We start from the raw sequence: 25643 nt of genomic DNA on the forward strand, positions 1-25643 counted from the left end.
TCAATAAGTTATGACTTTTCCAAAGGGTTGTGACTTGTTGGAAATGTCATGACTTTTCAGATAAGACACAAAAAACACTTGTTCATACTATCCTTTGTTGACTATAAATAGAGGAGTTTTCTCTCATTTTTCAACCACATGTTTTTTAATCTTCTACTCCTTCTTCTTCTTGCATTTTAAAAATTTTCGTGTGATTTATTGTCATTGAATGAGTTCGAAGTTTAGCGGAATATGAGGTACCACTATTATGATGAAGTAAATTGTTCTATCCTAAGAGAATATATTCTTTAACCTCAAGTATTTGAGGAAAATATTTCTGATGATATAATTATTATTTTTTTGCTTAGTATATACATTAGTATGTTAAGTTTCAATATATGAAGTTGACATGATGTAGTCTAAATTCATTTGTTTTTGTTAACAATTTCTCTTGTGACGTAGCTATATGCTTCTGAATATCTTTTTCAAAAATTATTAAACTTATCAAGAATTAGAGAATTATGACGATTTGTTTTTTGAAGATCAATACAAAAGAATAACTTTATTTATCAATGCTACTTATGTGATTGCCAGGACGTTTGCTTCAAAATAGTTATTACTATATAAAATAGCCCTTTTGTTTTATTGATTTTCTATTTCTTAATATGTAAGTATTTTCGACAAAGAATAATTTATATGACTTGTAATAACGCCAGTTGAAATTTTGATTAGTTTAATTTTTATTGTAGTCTAAATTTATTTGTTTTTGTTAATAATTTCTCTTGTGATGTAGATATATGTTATTGAATATCTTTTTCTAAAATTATTAAACTTCTCAAGAGTTAGAAAATTGTCATGATTTATTTTTTAATGCCCAAGACAAACGTATGACTTTATTTATCAATGCTACTTATGTGATTTAGATTGTCATGATGTTTCCTTGAAAATATTTATTACTATATAAACATTGTCTTTATGTTTTACTGATTTGCTATTTCTTAATATATCAGTATTTTCAACGAAGAAAAGTTCATTGAACCTCATCAAATTGAAATAAATATATACATTATTACATTTAACTAATAAAATTTTTCATTGACCATCTTCATAGGTTCGTGTGAATAAGAGATATATATGATGATCCACATTGAACATTCACAAAAGAATCTGCAATATTATTTTGTGCAAAGCTTATTATTCAAATCTTCGCTTAAATTTTCTGAGTTGATGCGTTGTCGAAAAACTAGTATATATATATATATATACCTACTTTGTTGCACCAAATGATAATTGCACGGAGAATTTATTTTACTTTTTTTAAACTAATACTTAATATTCTATACCACGTGGTCATAGCCTTTGTAACTAATTAAGCTTCTTTAATCCCCCCCCCCCCCCCCTTCCCACACCCCCAAAAAAAAAAAACTAAAACTATAAATCGAAGTTGTTAGTTTCCATTTTCTCCACAACAAAATTTGCAACAAAAGATAATCAAGTATGACTAAGTTAACAATCTTTCTCTTTCTCTCAATTTGCTTTTCATGATCATATTCATGGGCCTACAAAACTCATATTGATGACTTTCTTGAATGTCTTCCTCACAAAATTATGAACTCAAACTCATCACAAGTCATCCACACTCCTAAAAACTCATCATATTCCACCATTTATAACTCCTTTTCAGATCATAACCTAGGGATAACCTCCAACTTCAAACCATCAATTATTTTCACTCCTATAAACGAATCTCAAATCCAGGTAGCTATACATTGCTCCAAGTTACATGACCTACAAATTAGAATTCGAAGCGTTGGACATGACTATGAGGGACTTTCATATATTTCGGACACCCCCTTTGTCCTAATTGATCTTAGAAACCTAAGATTAATCTCCATTGACACTGAAAACAAGACTGCTTGGATTCAAGCTGGCGCGACCCTAGGGGAAGTTTACTATAGAATCGCAGAAAAAAGTAATAAATTGGCCTTTGTTGCTGGGGTTTGCCCCTACTGTTGGTGTTGGTGGACACTTTAGTGGAGGAGGCTATAGCATGATGTCATGAAAATTTGGTACTGCTGCCGATAACATCATTGATGCAAAATTAATCGATGCTAATGGACAAATTCAAGATCGAGAATCAATGGGTGAGGATCTCTTTTGGGCTATTAGAGGAGGTGGAGGGACTAGCTTTGGTCTTATTATAACATGAAAGGTGAAATTACTCGATATTCCTGAAAAGGTGACCGTGTTCAATGTGCCACGAACGTTAGAACAAAATGCAACTCAACTTGTTTACAAATGGCAACATATCGCAGACAAAGTTGATGACAATCTCCTCCTCAGGATCTTCTTGAGAAATAGTGAATTTCCATTCGGGGGTGGGCAAAGGGCTATCTACACCTCTTTCACTACAATATTCGTTGGAGGAGTAGATGAACTCCTCCACGAAATGCAAGATAGCTTCCCGGAACTAGGATTAGTGAAAGATGATTGCATTGAGATGAGTTGGATCGAATCGATACTCTTCTTAGCCGGTTTCCCTAGGGGCACATCACTTGATGTGTTGCTAAATTGGAATACCACAACTAATCAAAGAGGATACTTCAAAGGGAAATCAGACTATGTCCAACAACCAATTTCTCTAAATGGTCTTGAAGGTATGTGGAAACTATTCAACCAATTAGTAGTTGAAAACTCGGGGGTTGAATTAGAGTTTAGTCCCTATAGAGGAAAGTTGAGTGATATCTCAGAATCTGAAATTCCTTTCCCTCATAGAACTGGAAATATATTCATGATTGAGTATGCGGTGTATTAGGGAAAACTTGAAGATTCTCTAAGAAATATAGCTTGGAGTCGAAAACTTTATGGATACATGACTAAGTATGTATCAAAACCTCCAAGAGCTGCTTGTTTCAACTATAGAGATCTTGATTTAGGAGTGAACAATATTAATGGAAACACAAGCTATGAACAAGCAAAAATTTGGGGGGAGAAATACTTCAAAAACAACTTTGATAGATTAGTACAAGTGAAGACTAAGTTTGATCCAACAAATTTCTTTAGGATTGAACAACGTATTCCTCCTCTATTATCTTTAGGTTATAATATATGGTAGTTAATTTATATATTATATAGTACTGAAAATTAAATGTAGCATTCAAAGATTGTGTAAGATAAATATTGTTGATTTATGAACTTTTTTCAAGTAACAAATTTTCTTGGGCAAACTACAAAAATCCCACTAGTTTAGGTCTTAATTACTAAGATTCCCGATAGTTTCAAATTTTACTGCCTTCACCATATTTCATGCTTAGGATACATGAGTTTGAATCCGTGAGATACATGTATCTGCCAAATTTTTAAAATCGAGATACATATTTTATCTGTTTAAATTAATTGGTTGTAACTGATTTTCTTAATTAGAGGAGTAATTAAGGATTTTCATAATACATGGACAATTAATTCTAGAAATTTAAATTAATAAAATCCCTTAATATTGTAACGACCGGTTCCCGTCATTATAGAAAAGCGAACAGGGAAAAATTTTGGGCCGGAAAACTTTTTCCTACTAACTTGGAATTTCCCAACCTACTCTAGATTTGGACGAAATTGGAGTCAGTAAGGTCTAGGGAAATCTGGTAACAACTGAGAGATCTAAATATGAAATTGATCACATGAGTAGATAGCTAAGACGTTAAGAAAACCGTACGACTTTACGTAATTGAATTCGGGTGAATAGAACTCTCGAAATTGATATTAGCGTGAACAAGTTTGTTTCTGAGTGTCATAGGATGAAGGTGTGTTTTGAAATGGGAGTTTTGGAACTGTTAATTCAACTCACTGTTTTCGTGCATGCCACTGTGGCGGGCTGGGGGTCGCCATAGCGGGACTGTCGCGATTTAAGTTGGAAATAAATCTCAAAAACGTTTTATTCTGCAGTTTTAGACTTTGAGAGCTAAGAGACGACCCCAGGCGAGTTCTTGACCTTTTTTCACTATTCTTGAGGCTAAAGGTAAGGTTTTCACTCCCCGAATCCGTTTTTTGATCTGTAGAATGTAAATTCATGGGTAATTATCAATGCGGAAAGGTTTTGGAACTGTTTGGATGGCGGGAAAAGCCCTATTTTTGGATATTGGGATCATGTGTTTGATATAGGGTTGATAGTGTTGATTGTATTCCGGGTAATTAAGTCTTGATCATTGATCCTATAATTTTATTGATTGTTTGTAGATCAAGAACAAGTGAAAAGAATTCGAAAAGGGAAGAATTAAGTTTCTTAGGGGATTCAAAATTTGTTCGAGGTAGGTGATGGTTGTGATTTCATGTTGTGTGGTTTATGTTTGTTCTTGCTTTGTTATAATGCATGTATGAATACGAATGTTGTATTATTGATTTCACTAATCGTAAATGAGGATAATTGAATAATTGCATGCCATGAATCATGACTTGATTGTATGATTATGAGAATGTACATTGTGATTGTGGTTGTGGCTTGTTGAATGGATCGAGTATTACGTTCTGTCACACTAACTGGAATCGGTTGCTACGTATCAACATAAATATTAGAACAGGTGTCAAGATCCGACACACTAACTTGGATCGGGTACCACATACCGGTACACTAACAATTTAGGTTTGGCTTCCATGAGAGGACCATTGACTTGTCATAATTGTATTTCTTGAGAATTGTGAAACTGTATGTGGTTCGTAAGTGATAATTGAAATTGTTTATGTTCGGTGTATGCATGGTTATTATATTGTAATGGCTTATGTATGCTGCATTTAATGGAATAGTCGCGTGATCCTACCATTACATTGTGGTTGTGTACTGATACTGCACTTGCTCTTTCTTTGTTGAGTACAGGGTATCTTCAGGTGGCTATTGACAGACCTCGCTTAGAAGATCAATGATCCTTTTGAATGCAAGGGTGAGCCAGTTCTTTCGGGCTGCCATGAATTCTCTTTTGTTTATGTCCATATTTTCGGACTTAGACTATAGTACTTAGATTTTCCTATGTTTAATTGGGTTGTACCCATTTCCTTAGACTTATGGTTCCTTGTTAAAGTTTTGGTACTTTGACTTTCAGGTTCTAGGCGTTATTTCCGCATTTGGTTGCTAGACTTTTGTTGAAGTTTATGGGAACTCTTTCTTTCCTTTAGTATTTAAACCTGCTTCCGTATCTTTAAATGTGTAGTATTTTGGTTAAGGTTGCTTAGTTGGGTTGTTGTAATAGTTCTCCCACTGGAGGGTTAGTGGGAGTACCAATCACAACGGTCTAGATCATGCCTAAGTTGGTATCAGAGCTCTAGGTTCGTTGATCTCATTGTACCAAAATGAGTCTAGTAGAATCTTGCGAAACAATATGGAGACATCTGTACTTTTCTTCGAGAGACTATAAGACTTTGGGAAAAACTCATTTCTTTCTACTCCTTTCGTGCTATGACTTGAATCCAATTGGTATCTAAGTGATACAAATTGGTATATGAATTTCTTCACTCTATGTCGCATCTGGTTAGTAATTGAGTTGTAAAAGTGGAAACAACATCACCAACAATAGAAATTCTGTCCTTGGAAATAGATATGTTTCCCTGACTCGTTGTGGACATGTAATGACTAGAGACAAACATGAGGTTTTACTATGTCCTGAAGGTTGAAACTTTCATTCTTCATGGGTACTGAATCTGAAGATTCTTATGATTTTCTTGTTGATTGTCATGAGCTGCTTCATAAGATGGATAAGGTAGAGTGATTTGGTGTTGAGTTTATGATATACCGGTTCAAGAGAGACACCAAAATGTGATGGTGATCTCATGTTGAGTGCCGACTAGTAAATGCACTACTCATGACTTCAGAAACATTTTATAGCTTTCTGTATGGAGAAGTATATATCCTGAATATATCTACATAATGTAATTATTGTAGCCTTCGAGGCAAAAGTTTGTGTTTTATCCAAATATGGTACTCCACTTTGCTTCAGTCTAAAAGAGCAAACTCGTTGCTTGTGAAGTTATTAAGGTCAGATTTACATAATCAAGCTTATAAGTAACAACATTCAATAAGTTTTGTAAGGGACGACTAGATAATGAACACCATTATTTGAAAAATGCATTTAATATTGTTGTCATATCATGTATGAGTTGCTTAGTAAATGATGACATTATGTTGCGACAATTGAGGTTAGATCTCTACTGCGACTTCCTAGATTGAGTGTATATAAAATGTAGGTCGAAGCATGACAATTTTTCTTAGAAGAGAGTCATAATTTGAATGACTTTATTGATACAAAACTAAATTTAATGAAATATTTACTCATTACAATTGAATTAATTAGACATTTTAAATTCAATATATGAGAGTTGACTTTGTAATTTACTCAATGTCTTTAACAATTACAAGTCTTCAATATTATATTATACCTTCTCATTTCATATATGATGTGGAGATATTCTGTCTATTTAACTATATCAATGATATTAATAATAATAACACTCATGTTATGACCATAAAATAAAAATAAAAACAAATAATCCACGTTAGCTATGAGGAAGCGTGTGCATCTTCATTCTTCCGTATGAATAAACATGACAATTGACTAGATGTAGTTCATATTAAGAGAATTGTTGGAGTATATATTGACATATTTCTTAAAAAAATATTTAAAAATTGTGTGATTGAAAAGAAGTTATTTGGGGATTATTAATTCTCGGTCATGATATATATATATATATATATATATATATATATATATATATATATATATATATATACTTTTTTGCACCAAATGATAATTGCACTGAGAGGTTACTTTACTTTTTAAAAAATAATACTTAATATTCTATACCACGTGGTCTTAGCCTTTGTAACTAATTAAGCTTCTTTAATCCACCCCCCACCCCCCTCCCCGCCCCCAAAAAAATAAAATACTAAAACTATAAATCGAAGTTGTTAGTTTCCATTTTCTCCACATCAAAATTTCCAACAACAAATAATCAATTATGACTAAGCTAACAATCTTTCTTTTTCTCTCAATTTGCTTTTTATCATCATATTCATGGGCCTACAAAACTCATATTGATGACTTTCTTGAATGTCTTTCTCACAAAATTATGAACTCAAACTCATCACAAGTCATCCACACTCCTAAAAACTCATCATATTCCACCATTTATTACTCCTTTTCAGATCATAACCTAAGGATAATCTCCAACTTCAAACCATCAATTATTTTCACTCCTATAAACGAATCTCAAATCCAGGTAGCTATACATTGCTCCAAGTTACATGACCTGCAAATTAGAATTCGAAGCGGTGGACATGACTATGAGGGACTTTCATATATTTCCGAGACCCCCTTTGTCCTAATTGATCTTAGAAACCTAAGATTAATCTCCATTGACACTGAAAACAAGACTGCTTGGATTCAAGCTGGCGCGACCCTAGGGGAAGTTTACTATAGAATCGCAGAAAAAAGTAATAAATTGGCCTTTGTTGCTGGGGCTTGCCCTACTGTTGGTGTTGGTGGACACTTTAGTGGTGGAGGCTATAGCATGATGTCACGAAAATTTGGTACTGCTGCCGATAACATCATTGATGCAAAATTAATCGATGCTAATGGACAAATTCAAGATCGAGAATCAATGGGTGAGGATCTCTTTTGGGCTATTAGAGGAGGTGGAGGGACTAGCTTTGGTCTTATTATATCATGGAAGGTGAAATTACTCGATATTCCTGAAAAGGTGACCGTGTTCAATGTGCCACGAACGTTAGAGCAAAATGCAACTCAACTTGTTTACAAATGGCAACATATCGCAGACAAAGTTGATGACAATCTCCTCCTCAGGATCTTCTTGAGAAATAGTGAATTTCCATTCGGGGGTGGGAAAAGAGCTATCTATGCCTCTTTCACTACAATGTTCGTTGGAGGAGTAGATGAACTCCTCCACGAAATGCAAGATAGCTTCCCGGAACTAGGGTTAGTGATGGAAGATTGCATTGAGATGAGTTGGATCGAATCGATACTCTTCTTTGCCGGTTTTCCTAGGGGCACATCACTTGATGTGTTGCTAAATTGGAATACCACAACTAATCAAAGAGGATTCTTCAAAGGGAGATCAGATTATGTCCAACAACCAATTTCTATAAATGGTCTTGAAGGTATGTGGAAACTACTCAACCAATTAGCAGTTGAAAACTCGGGGGCTGAATTACAGTTTAGTCCCTATGGAGGAAAGTTGAGTGACATCTCAGAATCTGAAATTCCTTTCCCTCATAGAGCTGGAAATATATTCATGATCGAGTATGCGGTGTACTGGGGAAAAATTGAAGATTCTCAAAGAAATATAGCTTGGAGTCGAAAACTTCATGGATACATGGCTAAGTATGTATCAAAATCTCCTAGAGCTGCTTATTTCAACTATAGAGATCTTGATTTAGGATTCAACAATATTAATGGAAACACAAGCTATGAACAAGCAAAAATTTGGGGGGAGAAATACTTCAAGAACAACTTTGATAGATTAGTACAAGTGAAGACTAAGTTTGATCCAACAAATTTCTTTAGGAATGAACAAAGTATTCCTCCTCTATTATCTTTAGGTTATAATATATGGTAGTTAATTTATATATTATATAGTACTAAAAATTAGATGTAGCATTCAAGGATATGTATTGTTTGATTTATGAATTTTTTTCAAGTAATAAATTTTCTATATTATAAATGTTCTTCATGTTAGAATTCGCGGACTTGTACATCAGGATGAGTTGATAAAAACTAACGCAACACTTGTCGGTCGTTTGGTAACTGGTTAATTAGAATTATGTAGGTATTAGTTATTTCATTTTATATATTTTGCAACTCTTTCTTTTTCCTACCCCTACGAAGAGAAAAATTTCCGCCTTGTCCTTAGAAGAAGAAGAGGAAAAGCAAGAATGGCAATAACCTCCGCTATTTCTGCTTCGGTCCGAGTAGGAATAAATTGACTAAGATACTCGGGTCAACAATCAAATCGGGTGTTGATTCTGTCCAAAATGTAGATTCGGAGCGTGACATATTTTGTAAGAAGATGGTCATAAGTTAATAAGTGTCTTATTGATACAAAACTAAATTCAATGATTTTGTTTAATAATTTTACATACTTAAACAATTTTTTGAAATCTTTACTCGTCACAATTATAAGAATTTAGACGTTTTAAATTCATTGTAGGAGAGTAGACTTTGTAATTTATTCAATGTCTTGAAAAATTACGAGTCTTTAATATTATTATACCTTCTCATTTTATACCTGTGGAGATATGTACAATATTTGTAGAGATTTATCATCATATTTTCCATCTGATAGCATCTATTATCCATATTTATCATCTAAAAGTCAAAGTGGATTTGGTCAATCATATTTTTGAGACAATATACATATAGGAAGTTTGATACAAAACCCCATCAATGTTCATATATTATAGAAAATTAAAATTTCTTATTAAGGTCTAGTTTAACATCGAGTTTCTTTAGGTACGAAATCGTCTTTGTTAGAGAGTGATTACCCCCGAATGTGGGATTTCCCAATGCAAATTTAAATTTATTCAGACTCCAATGTGGATACCGAACACTACGTAGAAAAAAATAAAGTGGAAATGTTTAGTTTTCTACACAAATTTATTTATTAAGAGCGACATAGTTTAAGTGATAATATCCGTTGTAGTAGATATTCTATCTATTTGACTATGCAACTATATCAAAGGAAAAATATCTTGTCTAATTAGTTTTACCTTATCAATGATATAAATAATAATACTCGTGTTATGACCCTAAAATAAAAATAAAAACAAATAATCCACGTTTGCCATGGGTATGGCATATTATTTAAAAAATGGATTGTTTGGTTGGAAACAAGTTATTCGGTATTATTAATTGGGAAAAGTCTCAAATATGCCATCTAATTTTCAGAAAAGACTCATTTATACCATCCGTTAAAAGTTTGGCTCATCTCTGCCATTGTTGTTAAAGAAAAGGCTCATCCATGCCATTTTTTAACTCTGGTTTTGCAAATCACTTTTTACCCCCCAAACAAGGTTTAACACTTTTCAATTGAAGTTTTTGGATCAAATGTACTTTTTTTGCTTTTTCTTCCTTAAGAACACCAAGAACACATAAACAACATTAACAATTCCCAAATTTCAAACTTCTTTGATTCTTCACGAAATCACCTCAAATTTCAAGAGTAGTTTCCTTCCGAGCTAGATACCAAAACTCAATATTTTTTGATCGCGGATTCAACCTAACTCAACAAGATCCACTTGAAATTTCTTCAAAGTTTCAAAGCTTCAATATTCTTTAATTGTAGATTTTTCTCCACAACTTCAAATCATTTGAAATTTTGAACATAACTCGAAAAACACTAGGTAACAAAGATCTAATGTCAAAAAACAACTTCAAAAACATGAACTAAAGCAAATTTTTGAAATTTTGGGACTGATTTTCATTTTTTTGAAATATTTTTTAATACGGATGAATTTTTTAATCTCTACAAATGATTTTAGAATTTTAGTTTACAAAAAAAATTAATAATGTAGCCGAAATTTGAGATGAATTCGTGAAGAATTGAAGATGTTGAAATTTGGGAGTTGTTTATGTTCTTCATGTGTTCTTGGTGTTCTTAAAGAAGAACAAACCATTACAACAAATGTGATATATAGCTACAAAAATTATTAGCTACGATATTCGTCATTAATTGTTCACTTTTAGTGACAAAAATTATATTTCGTGCCTAAATATATGAGACACATACTTTTAGTGACGAAACGTGAAGATTCGTAACAAAGTTTTGTCCACTGAAGTTTCCCACCAAAAAATGGTTTGACACCATATATTGAGTACTATTAGTCACAAATTTAGAGTTATCACTAACACATTATTTTGTCACTAATGATGTTCCCATTTTGTGATAAAGCACTTTTTTTGGTCTTAACTTCAGTTAAATTTTGGATACGAAATTTTTTTGTCACAAAAAATATATTGAGACGTTAGTGACAAATCATTTTTGTCCTAAAATTAGTTAAATTTTGAATACGAAATTTTTTTGTCGCAAAAAATATATTGATACATTAGTGAGGAATCATTTTTTATCCTAAAATTAGTTAAATTTTGGATACAAGAAAAATTTGTCGCAAAAATTATATTGATACATTTGCGACAAATAATTTTTTGTCCTAAAATTAGTTAAATTTTGGATACAAAAAACTCATTCTCAAAAAAATATTTATACATTAGAGACAAACTATAATTTGTAGTTAATTATATTGTATACCTTAGCCACAAAAATTTGTATTCTATTGTGACATTTGTTTTTGTCAGTAATAGTTCAAACAATTAGAGACAATTGTATTATTGTCTCTATTTAACCTACAATTTAGTCACAATGAAATTTTGTCACAAAAAATATATATTTAAATGGCTAGAACCTAAATTTTATGGTTGAATAGTGCAATTATTGTCTACGAAAAAAACCAATAGTTATACTTATAAGATCATTAATTTTAAACATATTTTTAAAGAAACAATTTTTTTTAGAGAAATGACTAATGAAGCAAGAGTTTAAAAGAAAAGGATGATATCAAATAAATAATTTCTTGCCCGCGCAAAGCAATTCCTGCTAACCAAGAATTTGTCAACTCGTGCACTCTAGCTAGAGAAAGCCTTATAATCGACGTCACTTGTGATCTCTGTAATATAATATAGTAGGGAGTGATTCGCTAGCTCAATCAATAATTACAATTAACCACAACTGTTTATATGAATAAAAAAATATAATGAAAAAATGCCCTTTTCAAAAATGATAACAATAATCAATCTTGTTTTGTTTCATGTAAGCAGAACTCAATTCACAATTCAATAATAAAATCGATAAATTTACTAAGAGTATGACTGAATTTTCAATGATCTCTGATCAACCCCTAGATTTACAACACTCCGTCAGATTCATTAATGTTTTAGTGTCACAATGAACAGAAGTCCTTTGCACTGTTAATAGATTATTATATTTTTGATAAAGTTAATTAATTTTTCCCTATATCATAGTACTAAAATTCATAAAATGATACGGAAGTCAAGAACTGAAATACATATTACTAACTTTCTATGAAGTCCCTCTAACATAACTGGAAACTACATGCAGGGACAAGACCCTATCAACCCTATCATACTTTTAACACACTACACCATAAATAATCATTAGCAGCAATTAATTAATGTCAATAGCTTAATTGCCATTAAATATGTATTTTAAGCGGCAATTAGCATTCTTTGTGAATGTCCCTAAAACCTATAGCGACATTGGATCCAATGACATTTAACTAATGCCGATATAGACTTTAACACTCTTTGTTAATGTGTATATTTGTTGCCGCTAAAAAATATTTTTATTGTAGTGACATGATATATTAAAATATCATAAGGAATAATCCTTAGGAGTAAAGTGAACAAAAGTCATTTAGTTTTCTCAAGATAATATATAGTCACTCAAACTGATAGGCAAAGCCAAAAAGCTAAGCGACAATTAATATGCACACACACTCAAGAACAAGTTAAGCTTAAGATAATAGAGGAGGAATACTTTGTTCATTCCTAAAGAAATTTGTTGGATCAATTTTAGTCTTGATTTTCACCAATCTATCAAAGTTGTTCTTGAAATATTTCACTCCCCAAATTCTTGCTTGTTCATAGCTTGTGTTTCCATTAATATTGTTCACTCCTATATCACGATCTCTATAGTTGAAATAAGCAGCTCTTGGAGATTTTGATACATACTTAGCCATGTATCGATACAGTTTTCGACTCCAATCTAAGCTTCTCTTAGAATTTTCCATTTTCATCCAAAAAGCCGCATACTCGATCATGAATATATTTCCAGCTCTATGAGGGAAAGGTGTTTCAGATTCTGATATCTCACTCAACTTTCCTCCCTAGGGACTAAACTGTAATTCAACGCCTGCATTTTCGCCCAATTTGTTGTATAGTTTCCATATACCTTCAAGACCCTTTATAGAAATTGGGTGTTGGACATAGTCTAATTTCCCTTTAAAGTAGAACTGTTTTTTAGTTGTGGTATTCCAATTTAGTAACACATCAGGTGATGTGCCCTTAGGGAAACCGATATAGAAGAAGATTATAGATTCAATCCAACTCATCTCAATGCAATCTTCTTTCATTAATCCTAGTTCCGGGAAGCTCTTTTTCATTTCGTGGAGGAGTTCATCTACTCCTCCAACAAACATTGTAAAGAATATGGCATGGATACTCCTTTGTCCACGCTTGAATGGAGAAGAAATATTGCTCCTCAGGAAGAGCCTCAGGAGGAGATTGTCATCTACTTTGTCTGTGATATGCTGCCATTTGTAGACTAGTTGAGTTGCATTTTGTTCCAACGTTCGTGTCACGTTGAATACAGTTACCTTTTCTGGAATATCATGCAATTTCACTTTCCATGAGGTAATGATACCAAAACTAGTCCCTCCACCTCCTCTAATAGCCCAAAAGTGATCCTCACCCATTGATTCTCGATCCAGGATTTGTCCATTAGCATCAATTAATTTTGCATCAATGATGTTATCAGCAACAGTACCGAATTTCCGTGCCAACATACCATAGCCTCCACCACTAAAGTGTCCACCAACACCAACATTGGGGCAAACCCCAGCAGGAAAGGCTAATTTTTTACTTTGTTGGGCGATTCTATAGTAAAGTTCCCCTATGGTCGCGCCAGCTTGAACCCAACCAGTCTTTTTTTGGGTATCAATGGATATTGATCTTAGGTTCCTAAGATCAATTATGAAAAAAGGGGTCTCCGAAGTGTATGAAAGTCCCTCATGGTCATGTCCACCACTTCGAATTCTAATTTGTAGGCCATGTATCTTGGAGCAACGTATAGCTGCCTTGATTTGAGATTCTTTGGTAGGAGTGAAAATAATTGATGGTTTGACGTCGGAGGTTATCCTTTGATTATCTGAAAAAAAGGAGTTAAAAAGGGTGGAATATGATGAGTTTTCAGGAGTGTGGATGATTTGTGATGAGTTTGAGTTTATAATTTTGTGAGAAAGGCATTGAAGAAAGTCATCAATATGAGTTTTGTTGGACCATGAATATGATGATGAAAGCCAAATTGAGAGAAAAACAAAGATTGTTAACTTAGTCATAATTGTGGACTAAATGGAAACTAACAACTTGTATTTATAGTTTTAGCTTGGGAGAAAATACACGAATATTAGTTTTATTCACATGGAAGATGCAGGGGCTTCCTCATGGCTAACGTGGATTATTTGTTTTTATTCTTATTTTTCTTTTAGGGTCATAATTATTAATTATTTTTTTGTTTTCTACCCAGTTTTAGTGTCTGGTATTCACATTCTATTTTAGGGTCATAATTATTACTCCTTCTGCCCCATTTTATGTGAGGTAGTTTGACTCGACATAGAGTTTTAGAAAGAAATGAAGACTTTTAAATCTTGTGGTCCAAAATGAATGATAAAAATTTGTGTGTGTGTAAATCATTTCATTAAGAATAAAATAAACATTTTATAGTTAAATTGTTATTTAATATAGAAATGTGTTATTTTTTTGGAACTGACTAAAAATAAAAGTAAGTCAAATGGGATATAGAGAGTGTATTATTTTTTGGTGTTGGTGTTGGTGGACACTTAAGTGGTGGAGGCTATGGCATGATGTCACGAAAATTTGGTACTGCTGCTGATAACATCATTGATGCAAAATTAATCGATGCTAGCGGACAAATTCAGGATCGATAATCAATGGGTGAGGATCACTTTTGGGCTATTAGAGGAGGGGGAGGGACTAGTTTTGGTCTCATTATCTCATGGAAAGTGAAATTACTTGATATTCCAGAAAAGGTAACCGTATTCAAAGTCACACGAACGTTGGAACAAAATGCAACTCAACTAATTTACAAATGACAACATATTACGGACAAAGTTGATGACAATCTCCTCCTCAGGATCTTCTTGTGGAATACTGAATCTCAACTCAGCCATGGGAAAAAGACTGTCCACGCCTTCTTCTGTACAATGTTCATTGGAGGAGTCAATGACCTCCTCCATGAAATGCAAGATAGGTTCCCAGAACTAGGGTTAGTGAAGAAAGATTGCATTGAAATGAGTTGGATCGAATCGATACTCTTCTTTAACAGTCTCCCTAGGGGCACATCACCTGATGTGCTACTACATTGGAATAGCTCAACTTATAATGTAGGATTCTTCAAAGGGAAATCAGACTACGTCCAACACCCAATTTCTATAAATGGTCTTGAAGGTATATGGAAACTACTCAACCAATTATCATCAATCAAAAACTCGAACGCCATGTTAGAATTTAGTCCTTGGGGAGGAAAGTTGAGTGAGAAATCAGAATCTGAAACTCCTTTCCCTCATAGAGCCGGAAATATATTTATGATACATTATGGTGTGAATTGGGGGAATATTGAAAATTCTAAAAGAAACATAGCTTGGAATCGAAAACTTTATCGATACATGGCTAAGTATGTGTCAAAATCTCCAAGAGCTGCTTATTTCAACTATAGAGATCTTGATTTAGGAGTGAACAATAAAAGAAACACAAGCTATGAACAAGCAAGAATTTGGGGAGTGAAATATTTCAAGAACAACTTTGATAGATTGGTGAACGTTAAGACAAAAATTGATCCAACAAATTTCTTTAGGAATGAACAAAGTATTCCTCCTCTATTATCTTAATTTGATTAGGAGTAATTTATGCAGTTTATTGCGAAGCCATTATATTACCGGTTTCAAAAAATAAGGCTTTTATGTATTAAATGGAGGCATGATATATCCAGAAAAAATAGTGCATGATAGTTTCATCTATTAACTTCTGCCAAGTTATAGTATTTTTCTTATAATTTTCAAACATTCAAATTTAAAACGGAATAATAAAAAAAAACAACGAAAGTTCAAATTTTGTTGACACCAAATAGATTAGGTGCAAAATACAATCATTCAATGCCTCTGTTGTTTGTCAGATGTTGCAAGACTATGAAAACCTGTCCCACTAAATTGAGATAACTGAAAAATGTTTTCTTAAAAAACAATTAATTAGTAGCTATTTACTTATTCTTTTTTTTAGTTGTTGTTTGGTAAGCTAGTAGAAAATATTATTGATAATATATACACATCCTTGATGAAAAGGGGATTTCTTCGACATATGACAACTAACTTAGGACGATTTTTCCATGGATCTTCAGAAATTCGGATCATGCACCTGCGGGTTCCATTTATGGGGTGTAATTGCATTGATATTCGATTAAATCCAAATTTCGTGTTGCATGACGATGGTTTTTTTAGCCTCCATCCCTTTTGCTCCTTTGGTGACTCGAACTAGCAACATTCGGGTTGGAAGTGAGGAGTGCTTACCATCCGAGCAACTCCCTCTCGTCACCTACTTATGATGGTGGCACTAGCTCCCAACGTTTTTTTTCTATTTCAGAAGCTCAAACCCAAGTGATAGTAACCATGTCGGCCTACATGCACTTAAGTTGGCAGACTTCAATGGAAAATCAAGAGTATGTTTATCACTAAAGAAGTGTCCAAATTCAAGCTCAAAAGGAAGAAGATTTGACCAACCCAATAAAATAGCCCAAAAAGTTGAATGATAAAGTCAAAGTTTCAACTTTTAAAAGCTTCCTAGTTTAACAATTTCATAGTTTAATTAATAAGATATATATATATATATATATATATATATATATATATATATATATCAGAGAAAGTGTACATGAAGCTAGATTCCCAAGAATGGGATACAAAGAGTGAGTACTAGTATCTATTCTATATTTAGAACTAGAAGGATGATTAGCATAGTACCTATATTACTGACATTACAAAAACTTTTAGTACAAAAAAAATTGTGAACTAATTAATCACGATAACATTTGTGTTTGTGTTGGATGGAGCATGTGCTATAATTCTTGATTTTGTAACCCCTCTTTGACCTGCTTCTAGGAGATCCATAACAAAAATAGGAGGTTGGTTAAATATCCTTATGCTGCCACCATTCATTGAAGAACCAAAATGTGCCATTTTTTCAGCGACTGCATTTTGCTCGCTGTACACATGTGCAAATGATGGATCTTTAAGGTGGTTGAGGAGGTGCCTGCAATCATCAAAAAATGACATATGAGAGTTAGATGTGTTGTGGATATGTTGAAGAACCTCTTTAACATCTATATTGATTTGTAGTGATGTCAAATAATGAGCTATTGCAAGCTGTAGGCCGTTGAGCAGTGTCAATTAATGCTTTTGTTTGCAAAGGTATATTTGCATTCAATTCTCCTGCAAAACAAATTATCAAGTTTCCTGCAAAATCGTGAAAGACTCCACCAATTCCTTGAGTATGGATATAAGCGTATAAAGCACAATCAGTTTTTGTTGTTAAGCCCTATATTTTTTTTTTTTTTTTACCGTGGTTTCCGGGCGTCGCTTTGCGAACCCGACTAGCTGTACCCACCGGGTCCCGCTGTTTCAAGGCGGGTCCACCACGGTTAGTTCCACGGGGCCCTGGAGACGCGGCCGGTTTGTAATGCCTCCAGTGGCCCTGCTGGGGCTCGAACCGGCGACCTGAAGGACTTTGTCCCAGGCCTTTACCAGCTGAGCTACCCCTCAGGGTTTTGTTAAGCCCTATATGATATTATTCTAGTGCCAAGTTCTGAATTACTATAGTATTGGGTTGGGAATATTTGTGCTAAAAGATGCGATCATTTTGAGATTCCCAAAGATGACATAGAATGGAAAAAATTATAATTGAAGTAGGCATAGTATTGTAGTGAGTGTGAGCACTCTTAGTGAAGAGTTGCTTGAGGAAACAATAGGGATCCATCATTGATGTTAAAGAAGTGATAAATAGTTTATTTCCCCAGATTTGCATACTTTACAAGTATTTGAAGGGATAATATGAATTTGATGTAGATAATAAGTGTAAGAAAAAAAGTGTAGAAAAGAAAACTCTAATACTGTCCGCAACTTGAGTGCCCTTTAATGGGCAGTAGTGGAGCCAGAATTTTTACTAAAGGGGTTCAAGATCTAAAGAAGTAATTAACATATGAATTAGCTAGGAGAATTTGATATCTACTCTTTATACAAATAATAATAATTTTAATCATCTATTTATTAGACGAAGGGGGTTTGAAAGTAACTTTGACGCGAGCCAAACAACAATCGAAACCACCGGATCTCCCAAATCCAAATGCAACCCCAACATGTAGGATAATGGTCGTAAGGTATCAAAAAACTCATGCTATTTTTTTTTTGAAAACTAAGTGATTGTAAGAATTATTATTTCAATTATTTTTGAAACAGTTCCGAGAAAAATTATTAATTTCCAAAATAAACTAATGTGAATTTTCAAGAATTCATTCTTCATTTAGTTTTGCGTTTTAGGTTCTTGAAAGTTACTTGTTCATTTGTAATATTTATGAACCTATTAATAACTTCTACTTACTGGAATTTTTTTTTTTTTAAAACTTTTATCCTGTAAATAGTGTTTTTTTTCTTTGAATAGGCAAACACTTGAAAATACTTTATAAAAATTGAGTTACATTAATCAAATGATGAGATCACTAATTCAAGAATACAAAAGCTAGATTCTTGAGTACTACTTATTTTGTGGTTTAGTTGAATTTTGAAAATAAAATTGTTATTGATTCTTCTATTTTTGCTCCTGAAAATGACTTTGTGTCACGAAGTCCAAAGTTATGGCTTAGTGTTAATTGAAGTAAAAATATGTTTCAAACATTAAAATGGAGTATCAAAGGCTAACTCATTTTTGTTATGGGCAGATCCTCCATTGTTTGTGCAACTGGGAGACTAGAAGCAGACAAAATAGGAACTCTAATTGCTAGGCAAAAAAAGTCAACTAGCTCTAGTAAATTTTATAATACGTATTATATATCCCACTCTAGTAGTAGTAACACTCTGCCACATCCTCATATCGATGCATATCAAGCTATAATATATTACATCGTTTAGTACAAAAAAAAGTTTTAAAAATGGAGTAATAGTTGATATCTTAATTTGCTACTACATATATATACGATAAGTAATGGCAAGTAAGCTCATGATTTTCTCCATTAATTTCTCAAGATCTAGTCACACAAACTGATTGGCAAAGCCAAGAAGCTAAGCGAGAATCAATAATCAAAGGAAGTTGAACACACTTAAGAACAATAATCACAAACACCAACAAACAAGTTAATTAAGCTTAAGATAATAGAGGAGGAATACTTTGTTCATTCCTAAAGAAATTTGTTGGATCAATTTTTGTCTTCACTTTCACCAATCTATCAAAGTTGTTCTTGAAATATTTCTCCCCCCAAATTTTTGCTTGTTCATAGCTTGTGTTTCCTTTGTTGTTCATTCCTAAATCGAGATCTCTATAATTGAAATAAGCAGCTCTAGGAGATTTTGACACATACTTGCCCAAGTATGTGTAGATCTTTTGACTCCAATCTATGCTTCTCTTAGAATCTTCCATTTTTATCCAATAAACCGCATACTCGATCATGAATATATTTCCAGCTCTATGAGGGAAAGGTGTTTCAGATTCTGAAATGTCACTCAACTTTCCTCCATAGGGACTAACCTGTAATTCAACACCTGTGTTTTCGCCCAATTGGTTGTATAGTTTCCATATACCTTCAAGACCCTTTATAGAAATTGGGTGTTGGACGTAGTCTGATTTCCCTTTAAAATATATATGTAGATTACTTCTGGTATTCCAATTTAGTAACGCATCAGGTGATGTGCCATTAGGGAAACCGCCATAGAATAATATTATAGATTCAATCCAACTCATCTCAATGCAATCTTCTTTCATTAATCCTAGTTCCGGGAAGCTCTTTTGCATCTCGTGGAGGAGTTCATCTACTCCTCCAACAAACATTGTAGAGAATATGGCTTGGATACTCCTTTGTCCAGGCTTGAATGGAGATTGAACATTGCTCTTTAGGAAGAGCCTCAGGAGGAGATTGTCATCAACTTTGTCCGCTATATGTTGCCATTTGTAAATTAGTTGAGTTGCATTTTGTTCCAACGTTCGTGTCACGTTGAATACGGTTACCTTTTTTGGAATATCATGTAATTTCACTTTCCATGAGATAATGAGACCAAAACTAGTCCCTCCACCTCCTCTAATAGCCCAAAAGTGATCCTCACCCATTGATTCTCGATCCTTGATTTGTCCATTAGCATCGATTAATTTTGCATCAATGATGTTATCAGTAGCAGTACCAAATTTCTGTGCCAACATACCATAGCCTCCACCACTAAAGTGTCCACCAACACCAACACCAACAGTGGGGCAAACTCCAGCAGGAAAGGCCAATTTTTTACTTTTTTCTGCGATTCTATAGTAAAGTTCCCCTATGGTGGCGCCAGCTTGAATCCAAGCAATCTTTTTTTTGGTATCAATGGATATTGATCTTAGAAAATTATGAAAAACGGGGTCTCTGAAATGTATGAAAGTCCCTCATGGTCATGTCCACCGCTTCGAATTCTAATTTGTAGGTCATGTAACTTGGAGCAATGTATAGCTACCTGGATTTGAGATTCGTTGGTAGGAGTAAAAATAATTGATGGTTTGAAGTCGGAGGTTATTCTTAGGTTATCTGAAAAGGAGTTCAAAAGGGTGGAATATGATGAGTTTTTAGGAGTGTGGATGACTTGTGTTGAGTTTGAGTTCATAATTTTGTGAGAAAGGCATTCAAGAAAGTCATCATGAGTTTTGTTGGACTATGAATAGGATGATGAAAACCAAATAGAAAGAAAAAGAAAGATTGTAAGCTTAGTCATAATTGTTGGACTAAATGGAAACTAACAACTTCTATTTATAGTTTTACGAGTATTAGTTTTATTCACATGGAAGATGCAGGGGCTTCCTCATGGCTAACGTGGATTATTTGTTTTTATTCTTATTTTTATTTTAGGGTCATAATTATTAATTATTTTTTTGTTTTCTACCCAGTTTTAGTGTCTGGTATTCACATTCTATTTGCTCCTGAAAATGACTTTGTGTCACTAAGTCCAAAGAAATTTTATCTTTGAATTTCTTATACTATTAATGTATTAAAAATGTTTTAGGTATATATTCAACACATGCATTTAAACATGCCTATATATGTGTAAGCATTTAAAATGTATTAAATATAAATTTATAAAATGATTCGGATTATATTAAATTCATGAATATATTAGTCCAAATAAATATAATAGATTAATATAATTCGGTTAATTATTTAAGTCGAATAAATATGGATTTAATTAAAGCCTATATTAATTGATTTGGGCTACAATGGATTAACCCAGTTGGTTAAGTCCAATTTAATCTCATCCTAGAGGCCCAATTTGGTATCATGTGACAAATAACGTGGAATGCCAAGTCAAACAAGAAGCCAATAAGATCATAACATGTGTCAAAAATGATAAGCCCGCTCCATGAGTTTTTAGGAGTGTGGATGAAGTTTACTATAGAATCACGGAAAAAAGTAAAAGAATTGGCCTTTGTTGCTGGGATTTGCCCAACTGTTGGTGTTGGTGGATAATTCGTGGTGGAGGCTATGGCATGATGTCACGAAAATTTAGTACTTTTGTTGATAACATCATTGATGCTAAGCTAATTGATACTAATGGGCGAATCCATGATTGGGAATCAATATGTGCCATGAAAGTTGGAATAAAATGCAACACAACTTATTGACAAATGGCAACATATCGCAGACAAAGTTGATGTCTATCTCCTCCTCAGGATCTTCTTGAGAAATAGTGAATTTCCATTCGGGGGTGGGCAAAGGACTATACCTTTTTCACTACAGTGTTCGTTGGGGGATCCCGAAACTAGAATTGATGAAAAAAGATTGCATAGAGATGAGTTGGATTAGATCGATACTCTTCTTTGTCGGTTTCCCTAGGGGCACATCACTTGATGTGTTGCTAAATTGGAATACCACAACTAATCAAAGAGGATACTTCAAAGGAAATCAGACTATGTCCAACAACCAATTTCTATAAATGGTCTTGAAGGTATATGAAAACTATTCAACCAAATAGTAGGCGAAAACTCGGGTGCTGAAGTACAATTTAGTCCTTATGGAGAAAAGTTGAGTGACATCTCAGAATCTGAAACTCCTTTCCCTTATAGAGCTGGAAATATATTCATAATTGAGTATGCGGTGAATTGGGGAAACATTGAAAATTCTCAAAGAAACATAGCTTGGAGTCAAAAATTTTACGTATACATGGTTAAGTATGTATCAAAATCTCCTAGAGTTGCTGATTTCAATTATAGAGATCTTGATTTAGAAGTGAACAATGTTAATGGAAGCACAAGCTATGCACATGCAAGAATTTGGGGAGAGATATTTCAAGAACAACTTTGATAGATTGGTGCAAGTTAAGACTAAAATTGATCCAACAAATTTCTGTAGTAATGAACAAAGCATTCCTCCTCTATTATCTCAAGTTTACAACTTGTTTGAATGAATATGAAAGAAATGAGTTTTACTTAAAAATTAAGTTCGTTGATTACTTTTGATATCTATTAATATTTATGATACGACCCTTATGACATGATATGTTTTTCATGGTTTCAAGCTATGATGCACGAAATGCAAAACTTATGAATATGAGCCACCAGACTTAACTTATGAACATGCTATATAATTCAAAGGAGTTAAATGATTAATCGAGAAGGCATAAGTCTAAGAGATGAATGTCTGAGACTACATTTGTCGACGTTGATTAAAGATCATATCTTTGGTCCAGGAGATTCCTTTATGTAGCCTTGATAAGGGTTGATTATAGATTCATATGATATGTATGTATGTCTCACACTCAAAATGTGAGATGTTTTAGCTTATTAAGTTGAAATCAGACTCCATGTGCTCATGTGATGGAATATGTCGGTTATATTAATTAACTCTCAAACTATTTGCGATGATAGACTTAATGACTTTGTTTATTTATTTCCTTCCATGCCATAATTATTATTCTATTGGTTGTTTGGTTTCTCTTATGATATATGTCATGTATCATTCTGCCATTTTACATGCAATATAATTTCATATCTACTTTGTTCTTTTTGTTGAGGGCGCTACATCTTTAAATGATGCAGATTTAGGTATGTGAACACATGATCAAACAACATGTTAGGCTCTACACTTCATGTTTTATTGGTGCCTAGGGATTAGTGCTTACTGTTGATACTTTAACATATCATGTTAAAGGTATGCTAGGGTCTTATCCCTGCATGTAGTTTCCAGTTATTTTAGAGAGGTTTGATAGACAGTTAGTAATATGTATTTCAATTCTTGACTTCCCTATCATTTTATGAATTTTAATATTATGATATATGGAAAGTACCCCTTTAAGAAACTCATTTTTGTAACGACATGTTCCCGTCGCTATAGAAAAGCCAACGGGGAAAAATTTTGGCCTAGAAATTTTTTCGTAGTATCTTAGAATTTCTCAACCTAGTCCAGATTTGGATGAAATCGGAGTCATTGAAGTCTAGGGTAATCTGGTAGAAATTGGGTGATCTAATTATGATTTTGATTACATGAGTAGTTAGATAAGTCGTTAAGGAACCCGTACGAGTTTACATAATTGAATTCAGGTGAGTAGAACTCCTGAAATTGATCTTAGCGTGAGCGGGTAGCTTATGAGTGTCGTTGGTTGAAGGCGTATTGTGAAATGGGGGTTTTGAAATTCTTTAATTTGCTCATTATTTCGTGCAAGCCGCTTTGGCGGTGGTTTCTGTCTCCAGAGCGGGGCCGCTGTAGCGGGGTGAGGACCGTTGTGGTGGGTTCGATGCGACTTAAGTCGGAAATAAACCCAATTTTTTTTTATTAAGCACTTTTCGACTTTAAGAGCTAAGGAACAACCCGATGTGTTTTCTTGACAGTTTTCCACCATTCTTGAGGCTAAAGGTAAGGTTTTAACTCCCCAAATCCGTTTTCAATCTGTAGAACGTAAGCTAATGGGTACTTATCGATGGGGGGAGGTTTTGATATGAAATCTATGGTGGAAAAAGCCCTAGTTTGGGTAGTGGAATCATGGGTATGATCTAAGGTTGTTAGAATTGTTAGTAATCCAGATAATTAGTGATTATTTATTGATTCCTGTATTATTTTGATTGTTTGTACACCAAGAACAAGCGGAACGAATCCGGAAAGGGAAAGATCAAGTTTCTTAGGGTTTTGAGCTTGTTTCGAGGTATGTGATGGTTGTGATTTTATGATGGCGTGATGTATGCTTGTTCTTGCTTCATTATGATACATGTATGTATGCGAATGTTGTGTTATTGATCACATTAATTGTAAATGAGGATATATGAATGATGATTGCCATGAATCATGACTTGATTGTATAATTATGATAATGTACTTTGCGATTGTGTTGTGGCTTGTTAAATGGATTGGTTGTTGCGTTTCGACACACTAACTTGGATCAGTTGCCATGTTCTGGCATAATTATGGGATCGATTGCCACGTTCCGGCATAATCATTGGATCGGGTACCATGTTCCGGTATGCTAACAGTTTGGGTTTGGGTTACATGATAGGACTAATGACTTGATATAGTTGTGATATTTGAGAATCGTGAAATTGTTCGTAGTTCATAAAATGATGATAATATTGTATATGTTCGGTGTATGCATGTTATTGTATTATTGTCTTGACTTATGTATGTTGCACTTAGTGGGATAACAGTGTGATCCTACTATTACACTGTGGTTGTGTACTGATACTGCACTTGCTCTTTCTTTGTTGAGTACATGGTATCTTCAGGCGGCTACTGACAGACCTCGCTTAGAAGATTAGTGATCGTCGTTCAAATTTAAGGGTGAGCCAGTTCTTCCAGGCTGCCGTTGTAACACCCCGTATCCGAAACAGACCAAAAATAATAAAAATAAATAAATAAATAAAAAAAATGCAGATTTTGAGAAGTTGCAGGTGCAACCCACGGTTGCCATCCACGGACCGTAGGTCAGACCACGGTCCGTGCTGGTGGTCCGTGGTTCGCCACTGCAACCCCTCCCCAGCCAGCTCAGAAAATTGGTTAAGTCTCGACTCACGGACAGATCCACGGTCCATAGATCAGACCACGGTCCGTGGTCTGTGTCCGTGGATCAAGACCTCCTTTACCCAGCCTCTGACATGAACTACGGTTGACCAGCACGGACCGTCGTTCGATCCACGGTCCGTAGGTCTGACCGTAGATCGAAGGTTAGCAGCCAGTTAGCTGAAAATTCTGATGGGTCAACTTCAGATGATCATAACTCTTAGCACAAAACGAATTATGTGTTGTATGACCTATGGTTAGATAGATAATTGAATTATCTTTCCAACGCCACCGAGTTTGCTAAATTCCGACCTTCGAGTAAAAAGTTATGCCCGTTTTAGTGAAGGCCTGTCGAACAGGCTTGACTTACGGACGCAATCTACGAACCGTAGATTGACCTACGGCCCGTAGGTCCAATCCGTAGATCACTCCGACAACAGTTAATTCAGGGGTCTTTTGGTCTTTTCCTATTTCGTTTAACCCCTAAGATACGTCGTTTAGACCCTAAATCATGAGATTTTAATTAGTTTAAGCTTAGA

General features: G+C 34.0%; 1 protein-coding gene and 3 pseudogenes across 1 annotated transcript; 2 read left to right on the forward strand and 2 right to left on the reverse strand.

The window, feature by feature from the left end:
* Window positions 1-1476: 1476 nt before the first annotated feature.
* On the forward strand, window positions 1477-3094 carry LOC125836745 (berberine bridge enzyme-like 28; annotated as a pseudogene).
* Window positions 3095-6975: 3881 nt separating this feature from the next.
* Window positions 6976-8592, forward strand: LOC125836744 (berberine bridge enzyme-like 28). Its single transcript, XM_049515953.1, has one exon. The coding sequence runs from the start codon at window positions 6976-6978 to the stop codon at window positions 8590-8592; it is 1617 nt and encodes a 538-aa protein (XP_049371910.1).
* Window positions 8593-12562: 3970 nt separating this feature from the next.
* On the reverse strand, window positions 12563-14164 carry LOC125836751 (berberine bridge enzyme-like 28; annotated as a pseudogene).
* Window positions 14165-19250: 5086 nt separating this feature from the next.
* On the reverse strand, window positions 19251-20839 carry LOC125836760 (berberine bridge enzyme-like 28; annotated as a pseudogene).
* Between the last annotated feature and the right edge of the window lie 4804 nt (window positions 20840-25643).

This window comes from Solanum verrucosum, unplaced genomic scaffold, assembly GCF_900185275.1.
Source record: "Solanum verrucosum unplaced genomic scaffold, falcon-dt-bn FXZP01000278.1, whole genome shotgun sequence".
NCBI lineage: Eukaryota > Viridiplantae > Streptophyta > Magnoliopsida > Solanales > Solanaceae > Solanum > Solanum verrucosum.